Below are 16,321 nucleotides of genomic sequence, written 5' to 3'. Positions count from 1 at the left end.
GTTTTTGACTGACGCTTTTTGTGCCTCACACTCACATTCTCACACACTGCTTTTGACCCCCCACCCTTTTTTCCCCCTATTATTTATGTGTCACTCTTCAACGTACAGATCAAAACAGAGCAAAGTGCGTTTACAATAAACACTTTAGCCTACCCCAATAATGACAAAAGTGCGATACACATTTACATACATGTACACTCGCACACACAAAAACAGAGGTCATATAGAACAATCTGCATTAGGCTATACAATTTAGACACTCAAACGTCTTCTGTTAATTGGATGAGATGGCGTTGGCACAAATGCTTTTTCTGTTGACTTTATAAATACCTTTTTTCCATACAGTATTTATACCTGTTGACTATGAATAGAAAATGTAAATGTAAATGTAAATAAGATCACCAAAACAGACAGCCGGTTTTTCATTGTGGACCATTGTCCCCTCCCAGGTGTATATATGCAAAAACTTTATATTTTTCTTTGAAAATCTGCACAGGCATGCTTTGACATCTACTAAGCCTTGTGCATATAGCCTGCTGGAATTCAGAAACTCACTTTTTATAGTAGCCTGTGTTTACATCCATGATGAGATAGTCAGATTGAGAATGCAAACATGATTACACAAATCCATCACAATTACATCTATTTTAACAGACCACATTTTTTTTTTTTTGGGGGGGGGGGGGATTGGTAACTTACAATTCACTAGCTATTAAAATAAGTTGCTGCAAAAATTACACTGTGGGCATTAGAGGGTTAATTCTTCCCAAGGGAGTGACGGTAAATTAATGAGTTAGCTGACGACTACCGCTAAAGCCATCGACCAGGAAGTGCTGTGACACCTTTAAACTAAATTCTGTCAGAATTCGTAATAAGCTACCGATAACTCATTTAATTATGAATACAGATTTGAATTAGCTAATTGAAATTCCAACGCTGTCGCAAAACTGTCGTAAAATGTAGAGAGCCCCGGTCATTGTTCCGTTAGGTAGACAGAGAAGTCCGCTAGCATTCAGCAGCTCAGCCAACAACACAGACAGCACTGCTAGAGTTAGTTTAGCTGTTTGTGCCACGGACACCATACATTACATCGTCGAGAAATATGGCGAATTCAGAGGTAAGGTTGACGTTTAGGGGGGACGGGGAGAGGATTACTGGTAATGTTTTGTTTTTGTTACTGTATCCATGTGGATTTGAGTGTGGTGGGTTGTTGTTTTAACACCCAGCCGGACACAGACTGACAAAAGCAAGTTGTCAAAGAGGGCTCACCCCTTTTTCATCATGAATGGGCTGATAAGCTACCAGCTAACTGTGTTTTTTGGCTAATGTGCCGAGATAAAGGGTGAACACTGTCTCTGCCGTCCGTCAGGGAAATAAACTTTGGGGCGGTCGGTTTGTGGGAGACACCGACCCCATCATGGAGAAGTTCAATGCGTCCATCGCCTATGACCAGAGGATGTGGGATGCCGACATCCGAGGGAGTAAGGCTTATGTGAAAGCGCTGGAAAAGGCAAAGCTGGTCACCACGGAGGAAATGAACGCGATTTTAGACGGGATGGATCAGGTAAACACACACACACACACACACACACACATACACACACACACAATCAGTGTTGGGGAAAATATAGTTCAGCTCATCATTATGCATCCAATACTACAATTTAAAAGTGCAGCAAATCATTACATTATGAATTCAGGAGCTTACAGGTCAATGTATAACACCCTCGAGACATGAAAACATCATAGAAAAAGGTTTTTTAACCAGCAGCTGACTTGTTGATGACACTTCTTATACATACATGCATTCAAGGAAACATGCTTGTGTTGTGGTGTGAGTGAATGTGTCACCACCCACAGCCTAGTTGTATCTCTAGGTTAATGGATGACAGTTGAAAATGTGCCCGGGTGCAGAATTCCTCTCTGTATTCTGCTGAGTGTGTGGTGAACAACAGTATCATCATGTGACAGATGGCAGCTGCTAAACAGCTAAACTCTTTCACTCACATACTGAGGTCAGATTTCAGGGTGTCCATTTTCCTGTTCTGCTTGTTCAGACCATGAAGAGTGACATTAGGCTATCTGGACAGTGTAAAAACATGAAAGTTCTTGGTCATGTGATGTATTACACACACACACACACACACACACACACACACACACACGGCACTTGCTGTCTACAAATCAATGGCTCCATATACTGAACTATTCAAAAGTATGTTTTTACTTAGTGTGATTCATTTTTATTCCTTCTCCAGATCGCTGAAGAATGGTCCCAAGGGGCGTTTGTTATCAAATCTGGAGATGAAGACATTCACACAGCCAATGAGCGCAGGCTAAAGGTGTGGTAGGCCTACGGCTAGGGTTGGGTATCGTTTGGATTTTAACGATTCTGATTCCGATTCCGATTCTGCTCATCGATTCCGGTTCTTAACGATTCTTAATTACAATTCTTTGAGGGGCAGGGTCAAAACAGGTCATATGCTTATTACACAGAATTTTTTTTTTTTTTTTTTTTTTTTTTAAATATGACTTTACACAAGTCATATTCAGAAACTTCTAACTTCTGCGCACATTAAAAAAAAACAAAGACCCGAGTGTTTTTCAAAGTCTTTGTAAGTCTTTGTCACTCAGACTCCGGTATGGCCGGTATGAAGAAAGGTGTGTATGTTGTCTGTCTCTGGAGCTGTATGTGTGTGTGTGTACAGTTAAATCCTACCGCACTTGAAGTAGGTGTGGAATACCTGTTCCTTAGTTCACAGTCTTCTTACTGCAGGTAACAGGTACTGTATCTTGTGGGCTGGGCTCGCCATCCAGTGCTGGATTAGTTCAGAGAGCTAATACATTTAGTAAAAACTCTATTTCAGCTAGCGGACTTTTAGATCGCTAACGCTTTTAGGATAACTCAATGGAGTTGAACATAGCGAAAATTAGCATCACGGCTAGCAGACTTTTAGATCGCCAGCACTTTTAGCATAACTAGACTAAACTGCTTTGTTCCATGCTTTGTATTCATAAAGCCAGTTAATCAACTTTGTTCCAAGTGACATGACAAGAACACTCCTAGCAGCACACTCTCTGCTCTACTTCTTCTTTAGTTTTGTTTAACGGCGGTTGGTAAAGTTGCATACACACTCACTGCTCAAACAAAACTGTGATAGAAACAGTTTTGATCCAAACATAATTATCTGGCAGACACATTATTGCAATGGATGTTTAAACCAATTACCACTGGGCACCGATCAGTGATATTTAGCAGGTTAATTTGGTTTAACATGAGGGGTAGCCTTTTAATTCATAAATGGAAACAAGCAGGTTAAGTACCCAGACCTTGGTGTATTCCTGTAACCTAGAGCGTTTTAGTCATTTATGGGTATGAGGGATGTCATAGTCCTTTTGACTGCCTGTTTTTTCAGGAGCTGATTGGTGCACCTGCAGGGAAGTTGCACACAGGCAGGAGCAGAAATGACCAGGTTCGTCTTTACAAGATTGTTTACAGAGATTGTAGTGAAGTAATTATTGTTTGTAGTTGAACTTTCAGATTATGTACTATGTAGCCATATTGTGAAATTGTGTTGTTGGGCTGACCAGGTGGTGACTGACATGAGGTTGTGGCTGCGGGACGCCATCTCAACCCTGACGGAAAAAACCCTACAACTGATCTCTACCATGGTGGAGCGGGCTGCGGCGTAAGAGAATAGCTATACGTAGACACACTCACACACACACACACTTACTTCTAACTACATTATCTTAAAGGTACCGTACGGCATCTTCTGTTACCTCTTTTTGAACCTCAGAGAAATTGACGTCCTGTTTCCTGGTTACACCCACATGCAGAGAGCACAGCCGATCAGATGGAGCCACTGGATTCTCAGGTGACCTTTCTGTAGTGCAACCTACAGCACATATCTTCCACATTATGGTGTTAACTGTTAGATGATGTGGCGTTCATGTCGGTCTCCTGTTACTCTGTCATGCAGTCATGCAGTTGCTCTGAGCAGAGATGTGGACCAGCTTCAGGAGATCAAGAGACGAGTTAATGTTTTACCTCTTGGCAGGTAATCGATATATATATCATGATACGGCTCACATATGCAAAATCACATGTTAAATCAATGTAATGTTCATCCCATTGAACCGTATGGTAGTTTTTAAATAAAAGCTTGTCATCATCACTTTAGACAGCAGAATTGTGTCACGATATCCTAAAATCACCATATCAATTCTACTGAAAGACGATAATAAAACGTTAATATTGAATTATTGCCCAGCCCTACTGTGAACACACGCTCACTGCGACTCTGCACCAACCCATCTGTCTTTTGACTATTTTTTTTCTTACGCATGATGAATTAATAAGCATGACTCTTGTCTGTTTCAGTGGTGCCATCGCTGGGACACCCTTTGATATAGACAGGGAGCTGCTGCAGAAAGGTGAGGCCACTTTGCTACAGAAATAACCAGATTATTTCTGTATTGTCAAGAGTCTCTCAGCCAGTTTCTCATGTTTGTCTATGAAATCTGTATTTTTTTAAACGACAACTTTACCCTTTCTCCTCACCCTGGTCTGTAGAGTTGGCATTTGATGACATCAGTCTAAACAGCATGGATGCCACAGGACAGAGGGACTTTGTTGGTAAAAAAAAACTTTTCTGTCAGTTACTGTGACTTAAGTGGATAATGTAATACTCTAAAAATAAGTTGCCTTTTCTGTGTTCTGTGATTTCTTATTCTGTGTGTGTGTCTGTGTGTGTTTCCTTAGCTGAATTCTTGTTCTGGGCTTCGTTGTGTTTGACCCACCTCAGTAAGATGGCTGAGGACTTGATGCTCTACAGCACCAAGGAGTTCTCCTTCCTCACGCTCTCTGATGCCTACAGGTCAGTGTGTGTGTGTGTTTGTGTGTCTGTGTGTGTGGGTTTCATTTTGTGAACCTGAAATATGTGCACTGTCAATTGTTTTTCTGTTGAAGCATGCCTTCATCTCGTGTTCCTACCACACTTCCTCTTTTCCTTGTCTCTTCCTACATTAATACTGGTGTGTGTGTGTGTGTGTGTGTGTGTGTGTGTGTGTGTGTGTGTGTGTGTGTGTGTGTGTGTGTGTGTGCGCAGCACAGGCAGCAGTTTGATGCCCCAGAAGAAGAACGCTGACAGTCTGGAGCTGATCAGGAGTAAAGCAGGTCGTGTCTTTGGCAGAGTAAGACCTCCAACTAAACCTAGATACAACTGTGCTAAACCATCGATTTAACCTCCATGGACATTTTAAGGTGCTACGTGTCTAATTTTTAAACATCGATATATCATTGTCAAATTAATCGTGATACTGTGGTATAATTACAGCAAACAAATGAGACCATGGTTGAGTCGATTGGTAGCTTCTATCTCACAGTGTTCTCTGTTAGTGTTTCTCAAAGTTAAGACCACATTTCCCATAAACCCCATTGCTTCCTGTCACAAAGAGGATGTTTCTTCTTTGGTCAAACATTTTCTCTTTTGCTTTACTGAAGTGGATAAACATGTTTGGAAAAGATTCTCTTACAGGCCTGTCACACGTTCTGCCATCTGCCATTGCGAGATAATTTGCTTTGGAAGAACATCACTCTTTTCCTGTTTTGTGGCATAAAGAAATGCAGCAGATTTCCTGCAAAATCACACTTGGTGGCACACAATGTAAAATGAAGTGTAGAGGCGGGTAGAGGCTGCCCATCATTTCAGCAATGGTCTTGTTTGTTTCTCAAGTCTCAAAATGAATGTTGTAATGATTCATTGATGTTAAAATGCTACATGTAGCACCAAACTGAATTTCTATCAGTAAAGGCAGGGCCAGTAGTAGTTGAGCAGCATTTACAGTACCCCCATATCAGCCGAATTACCATTCAAATATATATGTATGTGTATATATATATATATATATATATATATATATATATATATATATATGAGAGTGCAATCACATAGTACACATACCTGCTTTCCCCAGTATGCCCACTTTTTCTACCACTACACAACTGGTCCGAGCTTGTTAGAAGTGTCTAGTCCAAGTCCTTAACCTTTAAAAAGCAGAGCAGCACAGTCAGATTGTCCTCGCTGTACTGTGACAGACATTACTGTTGTCGTTCACTGAGTATCAGTCATTGTTGTAGACTGACTGCTTTTGCCTGTCCAACTCATTGTCTTTATTTCAGTGTGCAGGGTTCATGATGACACTGAAGGGCCTGCCCAGCACCTACAACAAAGACCTGCAGGTAGAGCAGTGTGTCTCTGTGTGTCATCACTAGGGTTGGGCATCGAGAACCGGTTCCAAATTAGAACCGGTTCCAAAATTACGATCCCAAAGGAATCATTAAGACATTTTAATTTCGATTCTGCTTATCGGTTCCTAAACAGATTTCACTCGTGCTAGTTTCAGTTTCCGTGGTGGCGGCATGCACCTTTGGTTTGTAGTCCGCCAGTAAAACCAATGAAGAAGAAGAAGAAGAAGTTTCCTGTTTCTTAGTTATGCAGTTTAGTCTAGTTATGCTAAAAGTGCTGGGGATCTAAAAGTCCGCTAGCCGTGATGCTAATTTTCGCTATGTTCAACTCCATTGAGTTATGCTAAAAGCGTTAGCGATCTAAAAGTCCGCTAGCTGCAATAGAGTTTTTACTAAATGTATTAGCTCTCTGAACTAATCCAGCACACTCGGGTCTTTGTTTTTTTTTAATGTGCGCAGAAGTTAGAAGTTTCTGAATATGACTTGTGTAAAGTCATATTTAAAAAAAAAAAATTCTATGTAATAAGCATATGACCTGTTTTGACCCTGCCCCTCAAAGAATTGTAATTAAGAATCGTTAAGAACCGGAATCGATAAGCAGAATCGGAATCGGAATCGGAATCAGAATCGTTAAAATCCAAACGATACCCAACTCTAGTCATCACTTCATGTTTTCTTCTTCTGATTATTCCCTCTCTCTCTTACGATTTGTTTTTTTCCTCATGTCTTTGTCTTTGCCTTCCTTCTTCAGGAGGATAAGGAGGCCATGTTTGACTGTTACGATACAGTTCATGCTGTGCTGCAGGTGACAACAGGAGTCATGTCCACACTCAAGGTCAGAGGGTTACTTCAATGTTTCTCATCCATTTAAAAAAACATCCAAAAAATTATACTGATTGGCCTGATAGATACGTTATAATTAAAGGGCAAATTTTCAAACTTTGAAAGGCCATAACTGCTACACCACCGCTCTGATTTTGACAAAACTTGGATGGATGATCCATTTTGAAAATGTGTTTTGGCATTTAAAAATGACACTTATTGGCCTGATAGGGATGCTATAATTAAGGGCAAAATGTCAAACTTTGAAAGGCCATAACTGTTACACCACCGGTCTGATTTTGATGGAACCTGGAGGGATGATGCATCTTGTTACTGATTGGCTGAAGGAGTGCCTGCATCATTCATGGGAGACAACATGTTTACTTGTTTATTTTGTATGCTGAACAGCCTCCATCAATAGTCATCTTTCTTTTTGCTAGGTCAAAGTTGAAAATAACAAATTGTTTAGGCCTGGTTTACCGGCACACAGGATCTAATGTAAGTATGCCTTGTGCTATTTTGGGTGAGCACCTACTGTATGTAGAAACCTAGCTTGGGTGTTTAGAGTAAAGAGAGATGAATGAGTGCTAGTATTTCACTGGTGTTACTATCAAGTGGGCACCTTCAGTCACAGATGTTTCATTGAATTAGGCACACGACACCTCCAGAAGGCTCAAGTCCTAGTTTCCCACTCCACCCCCCTCCACACTCTGTCTCAACACTGAACCAAACTATACCCATCCATCTAGACTTAGACCTAGTTCAAAACATTACATTACACAACACATTACACCCAGTATATTAGTTAGTTAAAGTAAACAATTACTCACTTAACCTGCTTAGGTAGAGGGATAAAATTGAAGTGCATTGATTCTCTTAGCCTCTCAGGGGCACTGCAGTAATGGTGGTCTGAGTGCTTCTCTGGGAAAACCTCATGCTTGCAACTGCATGGGTTTGAGCCACAGCTCATCCTATGCTTTTTCGCACTGTACAATTGCAAAAGTGACAGAATACTGAAATTCTGGACTTTGCAGTTAATCAAAAAACAAAATGTCAGTGAAACATGTTTGCCTCTTCTCAGCACTTTTGTTTTTCTGTGTTTCAGATCAACCAGAGTTCGATGGAGGCGGCTCTCAGTCCTGACATGTTGGCTACTGACCTGGCCTACTACCTTGTGAGGAATGGGGTGAGTAGTGTGCGTGTGTGTGTGTTGGGGGAGGGGGGGTGTTTAAAAGAACTTTACTTGCAGGACAACTGCAAAAGCATTTTTTATGGCCTCATGTGTATCTGTGTCTGTTTTATAGTGTATATCCTGTGTTCCAGATGCCGTTCAGAGAGGCTCATGGCGCCTCTGGTAAAGCTGTGTTTATGGCTGAATCCAAGAAAATCCCCTTGAATCAACTCACTGTGGAAGACCTGGGCACTGTTAGGTGACTGACACACTCACTCACACACACACACACACACACACACACATATACATGTATATACAAACGGACACACATACACATTCAGACACTGAAAATCCCTCAAACATATATTATATATTATATATTAATAGTAGTTTCTCTCTATATCATTCTCTATGTATTTCTCCTCTCCATCCATTTTATCTCACATTCCTTCTCTCTTCTTCTTCTTCTTCTTCTCTCCATCTACTCCATCATTCCAGCCCTCTGTTTGGAAGTGATGTGTCCTCAGTGTGGGACTACAGGAGCAGTGTGGAGCAGTACAGCGCCCCCGGAGGCACAGCCAAGAGTAGCGTCACTGCACAGGTGGAACACCTGAGGAACTGGCTCAAGAAACGGGCAGAGTGACCTTGGTCCAGTTTCACTTTTTAAACTTTGAACAGATTTACTGAAACAACTGAAAATAAGTATAAAATGTTACAATGTGAAGGTCAATTATCTAGCAGTGAACCTGAGATCAAAATTAATTACTACTTGAAAACCATGTTGCCTTTTCAAACATCCTCCATTGTTCTCTTTTTAAGGACATACAGTACGTCAGTTTCTGTCACATAAGTTACTGGTTGACATGTAAACTTCATAAAAAATATCATCAATGATATTACTAAGGTCAAAATAGATTCAGTGGTTTATACTGTCTGTTTATTGGTTATTATATTAAAATTGACAAACTCATTTTGCGTTGATGTTCATTTCATAAATGTTGATTATTTACAAAACAGTGTATTAAGAATGTGAATACAGTAGTACAGTAAGCAGGAATAGAAGAAGAACTTGTCCCTCCGACAGAGAATCACATCTGTCATGTTGCAGTCAAAACGTTTAGGAAATGCTTCAATAGTTTAATTCTACTTTCCTTCATCTGATCTACAGTACTATATAATGAACAACACATGAAAGGTAAAAGAGGAGTAGCAGATTAATTCATGTACAAGGAAATTCTTAGTTTTCCCTCATCTTCTGAATGTTTGGTACAATTAGAAAGTACATCACGTAAACTCCTAATTCTACTCTTTCCCTTCATCAGGCATATAATTTATTGAAAAATACATGATTGTAACTGTAAGCGGAATAGAGTCCACATACAATAAAACTGGAAATGTAAAAAATCTGTCCTAATGGCAGCACAAATGAGGAAGTTGAGATAGAAGACTGAGGTTGTTGAGGTAAACACCCCTCCCTGCTCTAGGAAATAAAAGAAATATAAAACTCACCTGCAGCCTTAGCGCTGTTTGGAGGCTGTCTCAGTAGAATGATTACTAATTCATAAATGTGTATTACATAGTAAGTGTCACTGTTTTCATGGTTTTGGGTTTTTTTGCGGGGGAAGGTGGGGGAACAACCCCATATGATCATTTGCAAAGGCGACCTATGAATGCACACAAAGGTGGCAAAAATACCTCCCGCTCCTCTGGTATTTTGTCAGGCAGAATCACACTGCTGTTCATTACATAAATGTTCAACATGAAAAAATGCTGTAATACGACACTCTTACAAAGGATGTGCCACTTTTAGCACATCTGTGTGTCTTCTTTGGGACAAAAAAACTTACACAACATGTTTTGTTGTTAACATATTGTATCTTGTGTTGCAAAGTAACACAAGTGTGTGTGTTGTCACAAAGAAGAGACGCATATGTGTTAACAATGACACATCCTTTCTAAGAGTGTATAAATGTTTCAAGAAATCATGTGACAGGGTGTCATAGGTTATCAGGGTGTTGTCAAAAAGTGGAAATTTCTCACCACCTCTTCTACAGAGTTTTGCAGATGAGAAATCTGTCTTTCTTTGATGCTCTGTCATGTCTTGAATGCCACGTAAAATATCTAACACTCACATAGCACACTCCTGCACAGCACTCAAACTCCATATTTGGCAATCACAAACATTTCATGAACTTTAAAAAAAAATTAGCAATACTAGCAGGCCACAGATTTGCACAATGGAAAACAGTTATAAATAACCACAATTACAGTATGTTGAGTTGCTACAACGCAGGTAGAGGTTGCCTTTAAACATAGTTTGTTCCACTTTAACCAGATGTTTTTATGGGCTGAGTCAGTGTATCAGCAACACCACACCAAGCCACACATAGATCACACCAGGCAGAACTGCACTGGCCTTGGACCGGTACACCACTCTGCCATCTAGAGGCTGCGTAGGCCGGAAGATGTCAGTCATGGGCTGGCCGGTCCAAAATCGACACTGCTGAGCTATTGCCACCAGCTGGAGAGGAGAGGAATAACAAGAGGGAAGTAACAGAGGGGCAGAAGGGAGAGGAGGAATACATGAGAGAATAGGACAGAAGGTGAGAAAGGAGCAGTGCAGGGATAAAAGGAGAGATCAGTGAATAGATTTGACATTATTTAAAGGTGCATTAAATTAAGATTTGACCTGTCCCAAAGCAGAGAATGACCATAATATACTCAGTGGCAAAAGAAATGCAACACATTTCCAAGGGCTATATAACTGGGTGAATGTAGTCTAACAGTTATACTGGACTTTGTTTAGTTCATTAGTGCAGTGGTTCTCAAAGTTTTTCACGTCAAGGACCCCTGAACTGACCAAATTAGACCACAGACCCCCATTTGATAAGATGTTGTCCCAGGGTCTCCCATCTGATAAGATTTTTGCTTTTAGAAGTTATTATCATTATTATTATTTATTACAGAAAGTGTATGAAACCCATGACCAAAATAGTCATACATTCTGTCATTGTGTTACTTATGGATGGAATTAAAGTGAAAATAAATTACTCCCCTTTTTGCTGGGGACCCCCTGGAACCCTCAAGGACCCCTGGGGGTCCCCGGACCCCACTTTGAGAACCACTGCATTAGTGAAAAAGAATCATGCTCACTGCAATGTCAGTGCTGAGACTAATCCCTGTTTAGTCAATCTTGGGGTCGTGGGATTATCAAATTTTCAAATCTGAGTTGAAGCCTCATGGTAATAAGTCAGTCAGAGACTGTTGCTGTTGTTGCAATTCCTTAGCCACTGATAGAGGTCGATAAAAGTTTGAGGAAAATTTGCTGAGGAAATACAACCAGGAAGACTGATTTATCACCAGTCTGTTGATGCTCTAGTTGACTCTGAACCTTTAATCTTCAATTTTTGCTTGCGCACCTGTCTGTTGCTGATGGGCAGGGTCTTGTGGAACACTGTCCAAGCAACTGCCTGTTCACAACCTGGAGTTGTCATGGAGCCCACATAGCGATAGTAACTATGGAGTTCCTTTGCAGAAGGAATGATGTCACTGAGTCGGAAATCTGGGATCACTGTTGTGCTGCCTGAGACAGAAAAAGGGAAGGAGAACAGTAGAGAAGCATAATTTGGGGATTTGGGATAGAGAATAGTACACAATAGATTATAAAACAGAGAGATTAATTGAAGATTGCATAGGTTTAGGACCCATATACCACATAAACGTGTATTATTACTTATATTTTTAGGTTCTTTATATTTACGTAAACCAAGGTCATACCATTGTTCTGTACCCGGCCTAAAGCATCTATCAGTGTGTCGATATGAGGGTGATCATCTGTCATTTCCTGTGAGGAAGACACCTCAAATATTAGCGAGATACAGCACAAAGAATACAGAATTGGAAAGATGAATATAAATCGCAGTTTAGCACCTCAAACAGGAAGGCGAGCAGCGCTATACCGGCCATATCATGTTCTGCTTCTGCCAGAGAACCATATGGCTCCTTGATGTGGACAATGTGCAGCTGGATAGAGAAAGCGGAAACCCAAAATGCAGAAAATTGTGAATTACAATATAGTGGGGTACTGCACATTTATACTGCAAAGCACTGTAGAAGTCAAAGCTATATAAAAACATTAGCTGCCCTCAGATTGTTATCCAGTTTATACAGAATTATAAATGAATAGTTCCTATCTTCAGTTCTGATTGGCTGATTGGAGTCCCATTCAAAACTCATGTAAAATACCCAATAAATGCACACCTAGTATTTTGATTAGCTATTGTTCAAAACCTGTATTGCTTGGCCTAAGATAAACATTTGATTGTCATTATTGATTAATACCATTTTTAATACAATGTTGTATTTCTGCTGTTTTATTAAAGCAATAATCCCCAAGAAGCTCTGCTTTACAGTGATGATAGACCAGCTAAGGCATTCTTCTGTATAGAATCCTATTAGCAACACATTATGCGTTCGGCACTCTGTTATTTACCTCCATGGGGAATCGCTCTCCGTCTATAGTGTGCTCTGATCCCGGTCTCCCATTCACTCCCCAGTGGAAGTGAAACTGCGCAGCTCTGTAGTGACCTGGCAGAGCCCCTCCAGTCAGACGGACTGACTGAGGCAGCGTGAAGTGGGCTGCAGGGAAGACAGAGGGACAACTCAGTTTACCAGACGAGAGTTGAAGAGGGCTGGGGGGATGAGGATAGGTTCAGTAAGTAGGGAGAAGAGAGATGTGTTGTGCTGTGCTGTGTTGTCAGTATGACAAACAGTTTGGTTGATTTACATATAACATTCAAGTTTTTGAGTGAAAATATGTATCTACCCTTTAATGATTCACTGCTTTGATAGTTACCAGAGTGTCCCATGTTTTCCACTGTGATGTTGATTCTGTTGGTGTGACCCATGAAGTCGAGGGGTGGCAGGGCGCTGTTGACATGCACTTTGTGGGTGACAATGTTGATAGGTGACTGGCGTAATCCTCCACAGCTTGGAAACTGAGCTGCCCAGCGACTAGGGTCTAAAACAACAACAGAAACAACAATAACAACAACAGTTTTAGGTTTCACTGACTGTGCCTCCACGAGGCTATCAAAGTGTTGCCACTCAGGCACACGCAAAACAAGAAAAGATGGCACTTTGCTCAGTATTCATCAGACCTAGGTCACAAAGTTGTTTGGAAATAACTCTCTTTTTGTTTTTACCTGCTTGCAGTACCAGGTGGGTGGGGCTTATTGCAACAGAACAATTCAGATTGTCAGGAAAGCTGTCAATCACAGAAAAGTACCATGTACTGTGTTTATCTAAACTTTCTGGTACTCCACCCATATGTAACCTATGTAAGTTAATACAAATCATAAAAGGTACTGACAAAACTAAGGTCTGGTATTCATCATGATTCATTATCCACGATCACTGATTCTGTGATACTACTATCATGAACTTGTGGTCAGTGGCGAGTGTTACAAATGCTGATGCTGTATGTCACTCGTTAAAATTGAATGTGATGACCTTAGTGGGGGTGTGGCCTAGTGTTTTTAGGCAGTTGTCTTTTCCTGGCACTCTTATCCAGAACAACTTAAAGATGCTTCCTGTAGCATTTTCACATCAGTAAAACATTACCACATTGATTTTGACACATTAGCATACATTAACGCTGTTCTTCTGCGCTAATGGAACGAGTGAGCGAGCGAATTAATTTCACACTGATATAATGATGTTTAAAAATGTTACACATAGCACCTTTAAAATGAGGGTTCAGTGTGTTTGCTTAAGGACACTGTGCCGTGATCTTTGATTTATGGGTTAAGTCTCTCGTCTTACCTCTGCATGTGTCATCACAGGAGTACTGGCTCTGGTAACACCACTGGGCTGGAAGGGAGGCACAGCACTGAGATCAGTTCAAAAGGGCAAAAGACACACACACGCACACACACACACACACAAATACACACTCGCTTCCCCTTCAGGACAGCTCCCCCTTGAGCCAGACAACCTGGTTTTCTCTAGTTATTAACTGAGGATTCATTTCTTCTCACATTCACGCTCTAATACCCCCAGTGTTTTTCCTCACTCAGCAAACTAATCACTTGACCTGCCAACCTGCACTCTGTAGTTGACCTTTAAGACTCCAGGCATATGCCAAGATAATTATTAATTCTCAACCCTGCCCTTTGATTGCCTCTGTGTTTTGATCAATTATATCTAAATACTCTGATAAAGATTAAAAAGGATCAAAACCTCAGATAACAAAATAGGATGTTCATTAGCCAATTACGAATTAATTACTTATTACAGCCTTAATGAGATTTAATCATGTTGTGCATGAGATAACACACACACACACACACACACACACACTCTAATACGCACACAGCCATACGACACACTCAGTGACAACCTCTCCCTACAACCATCTGTTAGATGGAAGCAGAGTTGAGCTGGACACACACACACACACACACACACACTGGAAGTTACGCAAACTCTGAAAATAATCATGGGACACTTAAGTATGTAATGACTAACATAAGGTGACCTCAGAGTTGAATGTGGACCTCAGGCTAAAATATAAAATAGTGACATACCATAGACATGTCTGCATATGATAAAGGCAGCTATTGCAGTTGTGTTGATGTCTGTTAAATCAATAGTGTAGAAGAAGGTATATGCAATTACATAGAAGTTAGCCTCATCCTTTACTGGGCATTATGACGCATACTCACCAATCAGTTAAATTAGCATTGACTTATGCTGAACATACAAAATATTGGGGACACTTACTCTTATTGATTTCATTTATTAAATCTATGCCAATCACAAAGGAGGAGATGTAGATAAGGAGAAGCAGACGAGTTAGAGAATGGAGACAATTGAGATGTGGCTTGTGCAAAATGGGCTGCAACTCTATATCATGTCCCTAATGTTTAGTACATTCACAGTATAGTTGGCTCACAGTATATCCACCTCCTTAACTGCTTCTACACTTCTGTGTTAAACATGTCGACCCAGCAGGTGCTGATGAAGTCATTTAGTTTTATGCCGTTGTACTGTATTGTATTGCTGATGTGAATGAAACTCCAGTGTCTGGGAATGAAAGGCGCTATAGAGAACCATTTAACCAATATAGGGACACAGATTAACCCTGCTGCCTCCCACAATGCCATTCTTTGAGAGAGGACAACTGTTCTCACCAACTGAGAACAATACACAGGTGGAGGTTGGCTTTACTCCACCTGGCGAACGCACCTGTCCCACACTGGGCGATAACCCCTCCAACACCGAAAAGTCAAACCTCAGATAATCTAATTGTAACCCACCAGCTTTCTTTTCATCTTCAATTTTTTTTTTTTTCTGACAAAATCTTAAGGCAATGTTTCATAAAATCTTGGTGTCACTTTATCAGGGGTCCCCACATACCAGAAGTACTGTACTCTCTAATGAGCCTGTGTCCCAGGGAGACACATCCCTTGATTCGGGTCTCTGATTGTAAAAATTAAGTAAGAACCCCCGACTCCTTAGATGAAATGGAAGATGGTTATAAGTCAAATTCAGAAAGTTATACAGCCATTACTTAATTTTTCTATACTTTATTAATACTTAATGTGGCTCAACTTAATACTTCACGTTTCAGCCAGAATAAAAACTACTTCAAATCCTTAATTACCCTAAACTATTCCCAGAAAAATTAACCCAAGTGTAGATTCCTGTATGTAATATTAATTGTCCAGATAAGTCTTACCTGAGCATTGAGAGAGGAGGGAGAGCAGAGTCAGGAGGTAGAGAGAGAAATCCATGATCAACACACACACACACACAAACACACACCGAAAAACTGGAGAAGATCTTGACTGACTACCTTCAGCCTCCTTCACATACTGACTCTGAACACCGAGAGTGAGGAGGGAGACAGTATTGAGAGTGAGACAGTGTGTGTGTGAGAGAGAGAGAGAAAGAAAGGGAGATAGAGTGAAACACCTCCACTTGATGTCAGGTGTCTGGAGGAGGCAAGACAGACACCTGGTGGTAAAATGAGATACTGTGGTGTTATTCCTGCCTGTCAGACCTGTACGCAC

General features: G+C 40.7%; 2 protein-coding genes across 3 annotated transcripts; one reads left to right on the top strand and one right to left on the bottom strand.

Moving 5' to 3' along the window:
- The first annotated feature begins 815 nt into the window (after nucleotides 1-815).
- On the top strand, nucleotides 816-9,163 carry asl (argininosuccinate lyase). 2 transcript variants are annotated; one of them, XR_011696737.1, is made up of 16 exons: nucleotides 816-1,117; nucleotides 1,370-1,564; nucleotides 2,259-2,342; nucleotides 3,417-3,473; nucleotides 3,592-3,689; nucleotides 3,801-3,878; nucleotides 3,984-4,061; nucleotides 4,385-4,437; nucleotides 4,577-4,639; nucleotides 4,766-4,880; nucleotides 5,112-5,196; nucleotides 6,185-6,244; nucleotides 7,002-7,085; nucleotides 7,513-7,570; nucleotides 8,178-8,258; nucleotides 8,396-8,446. XR_011696737.1 is itself a non-coding variant. In XM_071542765.1 (16 exons), the coding sequence occupies exons 1-16, from the start codon at nucleotides 1,103-1,105 to the stop codon at nucleotides 8,887-8,889; spliced, it is 1,398 nt and encodes a 465-aa protein (XP_071398866.1). In that variant the 5' UTR covers nucleotides 816-1,102; the 3' UTR covers nucleotides 8,890-9,163. The 2 variants fall into 2 exon arrangements, 1 of the variants encoding a protein (XP_071398866.1); XM_071542765.1 differs by lacking the exon at nucleotides 7,513-7,570 and adding an exon at nucleotides 8,745-9,163 and having other exon boundaries at nucleotides 8,396-8,502.
- A 1,436-nt stretch (nucleotides 9,164-10,599) lies between these two features.
- Nucleotides 10,600-16,042, bottom strand: ca4c (carbonic anhydrase IV c). Its single transcript, XM_071542750.1, has 8 exons — nucleotides 15,988-16,042; nucleotides 14,070-14,117; nucleotides 13,102-13,266; nucleotides 12,739-12,884; nucleotides 12,177-12,269; nucleotides 12,024-12,090; nucleotides 11,666-11,829; nucleotides 10,600-10,767 (listed from the first exon to the last, which is right to left on the bottom strand). Exons 1-8 carry the CDS (start codon nucleotides 16,040-16,042, stop codon nucleotides 10,600-10,602), a joined length of 906 nt encoding a protein of 301 aa, XP_071398851.1.
- Nucleotides 16,043-16,321: the final 279 nt, after the last annotated feature.

This window comes from Centroberyx affinis, unplaced genomic scaffold (assembly GCF_046629955.1).
Source record: "Centroberyx affinis isolate AG114_WGS23_722 - 3 ecotype Tasmania unplaced genomic scaffold, CSIRO-AGI_Caff_v1 ptg004178l_1, whole genome shotgun sequence".
In the NCBI taxonomy this organism is placed as follows: domain Eukaryota; kingdom Metazoa; phylum Chordata; class Actinopteri; order Beryciformes; family Berycidae; genus Centroberyx; species Centroberyx affinis.
The sequence above is the reverse complement of the archived record's forward strand: the minus strand, read 5'-3'. Positions and strand labels throughout refer to the sequence as shown.